Source organism: Apis dorsata, unplaced genomic scaffold (assembly GCF_000469605.1).
Source record: "Apis dorsata unplaced genomic scaffold, Apis dorsata 1.3 scaffold_37, whole genome shotgun sequence".
In the NCBI taxonomy this organism is placed as follows: Eukaryota; Metazoa; Arthropoda; class Insecta; order Hymenoptera; family Apidae; genus Apis; species Apis dorsata.
Genome location: NW_006263339.1, coordinates 662,386 through 670,619, shown reverse-complemented (window position 1 = coordinate 670,619; position 8,234 = coordinate 662,386). Strand labels below are relative to the sequence as shown.

Below are 8,234 nucleotides of genomic sequence, written 5' to 3'. Positions count from 1 at the left end.
TATATAATATTATAAAATTATATTAGAAATTATTTATGTAATTCGATAAATAAGCAATCGTCGTAAAATACGAATAAAAATTAAAAAAAAATTATAAATATTCTATTAAAAAAACTATAATAAAAATAAATTATAAAAAAATATCATCATACAAAATACGAATTTTATTTTAGATTATAATAAACATGATAATAAAACAATAAAATAAATAAAAATTTTCTTATAAAAAACAACATAAAGCACAAATTAATAAAAATTTCATTATCAGAATTAACAAAAAAGAATTAATTTTAATTAAACTAACTTTAGTTCTTGCAAATGTGAATATAATATATATTTTTGATACAAACTATTTTTTATAATAAATATATCATAGTAAAAATTAAAATGAATTGTACTTTCCAATTAAAAAATTTATACAATGAATATGAGCAAAGTTCAAAAATTATTCAATGTCATAAATATCAATACAATACTAACTCCCAAAAAGACATCTTCCGCTGTCACTGCTTGTTTAAATTTCATTTCGTATTCCGGTACTTTTCTTGGATCATAGGTTTCAAAATTTTGAGAGGCGATTGCTTCTGATGAATGCCAAATATTATCAGAATTCATTTCCAACGGTGCATGTGGACCCGAATGTTCTTGAGACATTCCATTCTGCACTTTGATGTCGCCAGGCCCTTAAAAACATTCGTGAAAATTTTTGTACACGATAGTATAAAACTTACTTAAAATATACTTTTTCTTCCATTTATTTTTTTTTTTTTTTTCAGTAATATATAATATATAATATTTTATCAAATCTTTATATATTGAATTTAATATAATAATTTTCTTTATAGAAGTTATGAATACAATGAATTTTATCGATTACATATAATATTGATTAGACTTTTTATAAATTTTTTATTTATATCAAATAATTTTATATCATTTTATGAATTTATAATTTTGAATAATTAAAATTAAATTTTCAAAGAAAAATACACAAATTATTATTTTATTAATGTTATCAACTTTAAATATTAAATATTTTCAATCTTTGTAATACGATTTTTTTACAATGAAATATAATTATTATATTAATTTTATTATGAAATTTTTTATCTATGCTCAAATTGCACATTATTATCCAATATTATTATTATAAAAATAAAAGCATTATGTCTTTTACAACAAATATATATATATCGAAAAAACTATCTAATACTAATCTTTTAACTTACCAAGTTTTCGAGCACCAGCCTGTGGTAAATCATCTTCAGAATCTGAACTATCTTTTGAAGGATTAATTAATTCTTGCAATGCTTTTAATTCTTGATAACTGAAACAACCATCCATTTTTTAACTTTTATATTATAAATTATTCTTCACATTGACATTAAACACAAGCAACTGAACATACTAAATGCATGAATCAACAGAAGTGGTTGTCAAAGTAACACATTTCAAATATTGTATCTATAAAAATGATAATATAATAGTAATAATACAAAAAATAATTGAATATTTATATATAATAGAATATATGTAAGTTCAAATAATAGAATTAAATCTTTAATATGAATAATAAACAAAAAAATGACTTAAAATTAAAATAACGCGCGAAAAAACGAAGAATTAAGCATTCAATTTGACAAATAGATACCTTGCAGGTTTACCAACCACAAAATAAAAATCTTTTCTACGTTTATCAACATGGCTGACACTACGGATGAAAAATTATCAAAAAAGTGAGTAAAGTAATAATACAAAAAATTAGTAACAGAAAATTAATTTTTCAAAAAATACTTATAAGCATATATTTATAAAAAGTATCTATATTTTATCTATAATTTTAACATAACCAATATAAAGGAACAATCAATAACATATTCTAGTTAACCACGTTGTTATACGAATAATTATATATTGATCCTTTTTTTAAGCGTTAATTATTATTTTACATATTTATAAATACATAGCTTTATTGTATGTATTATAATATTCAATATTAAAATAGTAACTATAATTTCTTTTAATCATGCTGTATTATAACATAACCAAAACTTTTGTTGACGTAATACTGCCGGTATTTTATAAAACAAAACCAATAAAATTACGTCAAATATCAGTATGTTATTTTCACACAGAGTGCGTACATTTTTAAATTTATAATATATATTTATTATTTATAATATATATTTTCCTATAAAAAATAAAATCTATATTTCGAATGTTTTAAATTCGGTTACAGTGAATTAAAAAGACGTTTAAAAGCAGAACAAAAATTGAAGGAAAAAGCAGAAAAAGAAGCAAAAGCATTTGCTGAAAAACCAATAAAAGATAAAGCCAAAACTCAAGACAAAAAGGAAATTAAGGAAGAAGAAATTAGTCCAAATGTAAATATATTATAATATATTTATATATAATATATGTATATATTGTATTATACGTAATATATATATGTTTTTAAAATATTTTTTAATTAATTAAATATTTTAATGTATATAATATAAATTTATTACTACATTTACATTAAATATTATATAACATTTTTTAGGAATATATTAAACTTAGAACACAAGCAATCAATCATCTTAAAAATACAAATGATATTCCATATCCACATAAATTTCATGTATCAATTTCATTGGAAAATTTTATTGAAAAATTTAATAACAATTTGAAACCTGGAGAAATATTAAACAATGAAGTACATAGTATAGCTGGACGTGTACATGCAATAAGAGAATCAGGTGCTAAACTTATTTTTTTTGACCTTAGAGGAGAAGGTGTTAAAATTCAAGTAATGGCAAATGCAAGGCATTATAAAAATGAGGAAAAATTTACTCCTGATATTTCTAAGATAAGAAGAGGTGATATTATTGGTGTAATTGGAAATCCTGGAAAAACTAAAAAGGGTGAATTTTCTATTATGCCACATAGTATTATTCTTTTGAGTCCTTGTTTACATATGTTGCCAAATCTTTATTTTGGATTAAAAGATAAGGTATAAAAAAATTAAAAAATTCTATTCTGAAATATATATCACTTTAAACTACATAATAATAATTTATCATTTAGGAAACAAGATTTCGTCAACGTTATTTAGATCTTATATTAAATGATAAAGTAAGAAAAACTTTCCATATACGTGCAAAAATAATTGCATATGTTCGCAAATTTCTTGACGAACTTGGATTTTTAGAAGTTGAAACACCAATGATGAATATAATTCCGGGTGGTGCAACAGCTAAGCCTTTTATTACACACCATAATGAATTAAATATGGATTTATATATGCGCATTGCTCCAGAATTATATCTTAAAGTAAAAAATATTTTTTATATAGTCATAATTATATTTATATGTTATTAAATTAAAATATTTAATTATCTGCTTGTAGATGTTGGTAGTAGGAGGATTAGATAGAGTATATGAAATTGGTAGACAATTTAGAAATGAAGGTATAGATCTAACACATAATCCAGAATTCACAACTTGTGAATTTTATATGGCTTATGCAGATTATAATGACTTAATGTCTATTACGGAAGATATGGTATCAGGAATGATAAAATCTATTCATGGTAGTTATAAAATAACATATCATCCAGATGGACCGGAAGGTGAAGCAGTAGAAATTGATTTTACTCCACCATTTAAACGACTTTCAATGATAAAAACATTAGAAGAAGTTTTAAAAATTAAATTACCTCCAGCAGACAAATTAAATAATCCTGAAACAAATCAAATACTTAGCGATCTTTGTACTAAATATGAGATTGAGTGTCCTTCACCAAGAACAACAGCTAGATTGTTAGATAAAGTAATATTTTAATAGATGTTAAAATATTATTAATATAGTTATACATTTATATCATTCAACAAATTGTTAACAGCTTGTTGGAGAATTTATAGAAGAAACTTGTATCAATCCTACATTTATTTTGGATCATCCTCAAATTATGTCTCCATTGGCAAAATGGCATCGTTCTGAACAGGGTTTAACAGAACGATTTGAATTATTTATTATGAAGAAAGAAGTTTGTAATGCATATACAGAATTGAATGATCCAATAATACAAAGAGAAAGGTAATAATATTACTTGAATAAAAATCTCTTATAAATTATAACAAATTATAATAATAAATATATATAATAATTATAATAATAAATTATACAATTTTTTAAATTTCTAATAATATCAGTATATATTTATCTGATCAAAATATACAGATTCGAGGAACAAGCAAAAGATAAAGCAGCTGGAGATGAGGAAGCACAAGTCATTGATGAAACCTTCTGTACGGCATTAGAATATGGTTTACCACCAACTGCTGGTTGGGGAATGGGAATTGATCGTATTACTATGTTTCTCACAGATTCAAATAATATTAAGGTAAATTTTTAAATGACTATAAAAAAAATATAAATAGAATATAATATAATAGAATAATATTCTTTTAGGAAGTACTACTATTCCCACAAATGAAACCAGATGACCCAAATAAAAATCAAGGAATATCTGAAGATGATAAAACATTAAATGATAAAGTAAATCATGTGGAAAAGTGAAGATTTAACATTATGATCTTATATTCTTTTGCAGTGTGCAAAGTAAAAAATAAACAAAGTATGCTTCCAAAAAATAATGATAATATTATTTTTATTCCATATTTTGTATGTATTACTTACTACCAAAATAGTACAAAACTATGAGAACACATGAAAAAAGTATTAACATATATTCACACATACACACAATCTTAATATTTCTACTATAATAATATCGCTTTAATATTTAATTTTAATTATAAATTAAATTTGTATTATAAAAAACAAATCATATTTATTTAAATATATATTTACATTAAAACTTTGGAGCAAGCAAGCACTGAACAGTAATGTGTACTTGCAATTTGCTGGCAGCTTCATTATATTGTCAAATATTTAAGTAATAAATAAATACAATTTTCATAATAGCGCAATAATCATTTACAAAAAAACCACAAAGGAAGACTTATTAATTCTTATTATCTTAAATCTAACTTATTATTAATAAAAATTATAGATTTTTAAATGTATATTAGTTAAAGTTGCCAGAGAAACGTTGAATTATTAATTTAAAATTGATATGTTTCCTGGACATTTAAATTGTGGCAGCTTTGAATAGTTCATGATATTTTATCATAGTAAAAAGTGTTACAAAACATGCTTAACTTCTCTTCTTGTTAACATTAGCAAAATATAAAGTCCATTTTTATCAGCTTTCTTCTTCTTTAACATATTTTGTAACAGAATTATAATGAGCACCTAATTCATACATATGCCGATGATAAGTTAATATCATTTTCTTTTCATTATTATAATTATCACCAATAACATATGGTGCACCTGATGCCTGAATAACTTCTATTGGACATTTTAATACATGTGAAAGGACTTGTAACTATTTAAAAAAAAAATAACTTAATAACTAATACAATAATTTTTAAATATAGATATTTATCAGAAAATTATAAATATTTTGTTTTCATTTTAACTTACTTCAATAGCTCCACCCCATGCACTTGTATCTGCCACATCATCACAATATTTTTCATACTGTTCTGGTGAGAGAAAATCATCAGAATCTGGATTAGAAATAAATGGTAAAAATTCATTCATATTTTCTCTTAAATATATAGCAGTTTTTGATCTAAGTTCATGAAAATTTAATGGTGTCTCTCCTATAATTTTTAATTGATGTGCAACAGCATTATACAAACTGAAAAAATTAATATAGTAATCAAAAATATGAATAACATTGTATAATTATAAGTTAGTAAACTTACCAATGGCCATCACTTGGAATCTCATAAATCATTAGACCACGTTCACAAAGAATTTTTTTAATAGTTTGCAATTCTACATTCCTTTTTCCGAAAACATTTAATGCTTCTTGTTCTATGATTCTTTGATTACGTTCTCTTTCAGCATTTGCTTTTTTATCTCTCCTTTTTTGAGCTTTTGAAACTCTCTGTATTGGTTGTTCATATTGTTTATTATCTTTTGTGCTTTCGTTACTATTACTATTTTCTATATTTTCATTTTCTACATTATTGATATTAAGATGTGTGACTTTCCATATAGTTAATTCTTCTTCTTGTTTTTTATCTAAAGCTTCTTCTAAGCGATTGATTTCTTCAGTTACCTCTTTTTTCTTTTTCTTATCACCCTTACAAATTGACTTTTTTAGTATTTGTATTTGTGCTAAAATTTAAAATATAAAATACAAAAATTATAATTAAAATTGTTATATAGTTAATATAATAAAATATTTTTTATAAAAAAATTTATATACACGCAATATTAAATTATAAATAATTTTACATTGAAGAACATATTATTAATAATTAATTAAAAATATTTCATAATTCAAAATTGTTTAATTTTATTACCTTGTAATTCTTTCCGTTCTTTTTTATGTCTTTGTGTTAATTCTTTTTCCGTTAATTCTAATTCTGCCATTTCTTAATTTAGAGGTTATTTAAAAATTATATATTTATTTTAAGGTTAGGATATAAAGTACTGACATGATAAACTGATACCGATACATCATAGCATTTTCATGAATCAATTTCTACTTTTGATATGAAATTAGGTAAGTCTTAAATATCTTCTTTTTGTTTTAACTAAATATTTAAAAATTATTGTATATTGAGTCCATTTATTTTTGAGAAAAAATTCAAAATTTGTTATTAAATAAAAAATTAATTAACTTAATTTATTTAATATATCTAATTTTTTCATTCGTAATTTTATAATTATTTTAAATATTAATTTAAATATATCGAATAGATTTTAATCTCTCATGTAATATCATAAAGTAATCATCGTTTTCATAGAAACATGATTAAGGAAGCTATTTATCTTTATATACTAATACCTTTATGTTTCAAACTATAAAAACAGGCTTTCAGTTAGTGATATGTTAGTCGTACTGTTACCGTGATAAAAGAAGGTTGTGTAATTGCTTCGATTGTTGATTTAATTATTGAACATTAAAAATGGCAACAGATGAAAATTCTTGGAGAACACAAAGTTTTCGACAAAGTGTAATTGCGAAAATGTAAGTTAATTTATGTCAAAAAATTATAAATGGTAAAATATTTCTTTATTTTAACATAATTATTTTAAATTTTAAAATATTATTTTAAAATAATCTACATTATAAAAAAATTAAAAATTATTTATAATATTTTATGTTTTTATAAAAATAGAAGAATAAATTTATATATATAAATAAATAAAAAATAAGTATTTTTATATTTATTAAAAATATTTTATAGAGATGAAGCTGTACAAATGTCTGGGATGCCTACTGCAAAAAATAGTATTGAAATGGAAAATCATGTTTTCCAAAAAGCAAAAACTAAGGTTTGTTTTAAAATTATTAATTATAAATTAATTATTAAATCTAATAAATATAATATGTATAAGAATTTTGAAGAATAAATATATTATTTATCTTTCATATTAAAAATAAAATTATTATTTTTACTAATAATAAGTTCATTTATTTGCAGGAAGAATATCTAGGTTTTGTGGCTAGATTAATTCTACATGTCAGAGAATTAAGTAATATAAATATTTTAATTTATATAAAATAGTTAGTTTTATCATAAATTTAAATAATTGACTATTTATAATGTAATATACTTTTATGATAGATACTAAAAAAGGTACAGGAGGTACTGCATCAGGTACAGCTTGTTCTGGAAATCAAGGAATGCCTGATCCAATTGGAGCATTACAAACATTAGCACGTCAAGGAACTGGAAATAATCAAATGATGAATATGAGTGGACCAGGATCCAATCCTCAAGGAATAATTCCACAACCACCTACAAACACTGCTACTAATTGTAAGTATATTTTTTTTTTGTGATGTTATGATAAAAGAATAATATGATAAAAGAAAAAAGAATGTTAAATAATAGCATCTATTATTGAAAAAAAAATTTTTCACATTCATATCTAAACCACCTTTCAATTATTCTGCAAGCTAGCTATAATTATTTATTTTTAAAAAAATAAAATAATTATTTATTTTCATTGTAATTCTATGCAAGTAATATAGCTATATAATAAAATTATAGTTATTAATTTAAAATTTCTAAATTTTTTTGATTGCAAATTGTAATAATTTATTAAATACAATAATCATTTTTTAAAAAAAAAAAATCAAAATACATTATATAAA

At 22.0% G+C, this 8,234-nt stretch overlaps 4 protein-coding genes across 6 annotated transcripts in view; 2 read left to right on the top strand and 2 right to left on the bottom strand.

The window, feature by feature from the left end:
• The window catches only part of LOC102680073 (protein PIH1D3), a 2,488-nt gene extending 1,033 nt beyond the window's left edge, over positions 1-1,455 (bottom strand). The window contains exons 1-2 of the mRNA XM_031512748.1: positions 1,230-1,455; positions 481-683 (exon numbers count right to left, since the gene is read on the bottom strand). Coding sequence (XP_031368608.1) covers positions 481-683; positions 1,230-1,344 — 318 coding nt within the window. The 5' untranslated portion in view covers positions 1,345-1,455. The remainder of the gene's footprint in view (positions 1-480; positions 684-1,229) is intronic.
• Positions 1,456-1,686: 231 nt separating this feature from the next.
• LOC102680198 (lysine--tRNA ligase) lies at positions 1,687-4,969 on the top strand. 2 transcript variants are annotated; one of them, XM_006608477.2, is made up of 8 exons: positions 1,687-1,736; positions 2,240-2,384; positions 2,546-2,995; positions 3,070-3,315; positions 3,392-3,814; positions 3,888-4,081; positions 4,226-4,388; positions 4,457-4,969. In XM_006608477.2, exons 1-8 carry the CDS (start codon positions 1,702-1,704, stop codon positions 4,562-4,564), a joined length of 1,764 nt encoding a protein of 587 aa, XP_006608540.1. In that variant the 5' UTR covers positions 1,687-1,701; the 3' UTR covers positions 4,565-4,969. The 2 variants fall into 2 exon arrangements, with proteins under 2 accessions (XP_006608540.1, XP_006608539.1); XM_006608476.2 differs by lacking the exon at positions 1,687-1,736 and adding an exon at positions 1,998-2,136.
• LOC102680414 (deubiquitinase OTUD6B) lies at positions 4,639-6,590 on the bottom strand. The gene is made up of 4 exons (XM_006608478.2): positions 6,430-6,590; positions 5,824-6,241; positions 5,537-5,756; positions 4,639-5,438 (listed from the first exon to the last, which is right to left on the bottom strand). The coding sequence occupies exons 1-4, from the start codon at positions 6,497-6,499 to the stop codon at positions 5,253-5,255; spliced, it is 894 nt and encodes a 297-aa protein (XP_006608541.1). The 5' UTR covers positions 6,500-6,590; the 3' UTR covers positions 4,639-5,252.
• LOC102679850 (mediator of RNA polymerase II transcription subunit 15) overlaps positions 6,523-8,234 on the top strand; it is a 10,470-nt gene continuing 8,758 nt past the window's right edge. Inside the window, exons 1-5 of one of the 2 annotated variants that reach the window (XM_031512688.1) lie at positions 6,523-6,632; positions 6,944-7,100; positions 7,321-7,408; positions 7,558-7,609; positions 7,702-7,896. In XM_031512688.1, coding sequence (XP_031368548.1) covers positions 7,039-7,100; positions 7,321-7,408; positions 7,558-7,609; positions 7,702-7,896 — 397 coding nt within the window. In that variant the 5' untranslated portion in view covers positions 6,523-6,632; positions 6,944-7,038. Of the gene's footprint in view, positions 6,633-6,938; positions 7,101-7,320; positions 7,409-7,557; positions 7,610-7,701; positions 7,897-8,234 lie in introns of those variants that run through there. The other variant, XM_006608474.2, reaches the window with a different exon arrangement.

What these genes read in the sequence shown, in the direction of transcription:
- LOC102680414 (XM_006608478.2), bottom strand. Translation starts at nt 6,499, where the DNA reads ATGGCAGAATTAGAATTAACGGAAAAAGAATTAACACAAAGACATAAA. An exon ending in AGAACGGAAAGAATTACAAG is followed by an intron (nt 6,242 to 6,429) that starts GTAATAAAATTA and finishes TTTAAATTTTAG; the next exon opens with CACAAATACAAATACTAAAA. An exon ending in CATGGGGTGGAGCTATTGAA is followed by an intron (nt 5,439 to 5,536) that starts GTAAGTTAAAAT and finishes TTTTTTAAATAG; the next exon opens with TTACAAGTCCTTTCACATGT.
- LOC102680198 (XM_006608476.2), top strand. Translation starts at nt 2,027, where the DNA reads ATGCTGTATTATAACATAACCAAAACTTTTGTTGACGTAATACTGCCG. An exon ending in GTATGTTATTTTCACACAGA is followed by an intron (nt 2,137 to 2,239) that starts GTGCGTACATTT and finishes ATTCGGTTACAG; the next exon opens with TGAATTAAAAAGACGTTTAA. An exon ending in CCAATAATACAAAGAGAAAG is followed by an intron (nt 4,082 to 4,225) that starts GTAATAATATTA and finishes CAAAATATACAG; the next exon opens with ATTCGAGGAACAAGCAAAAG.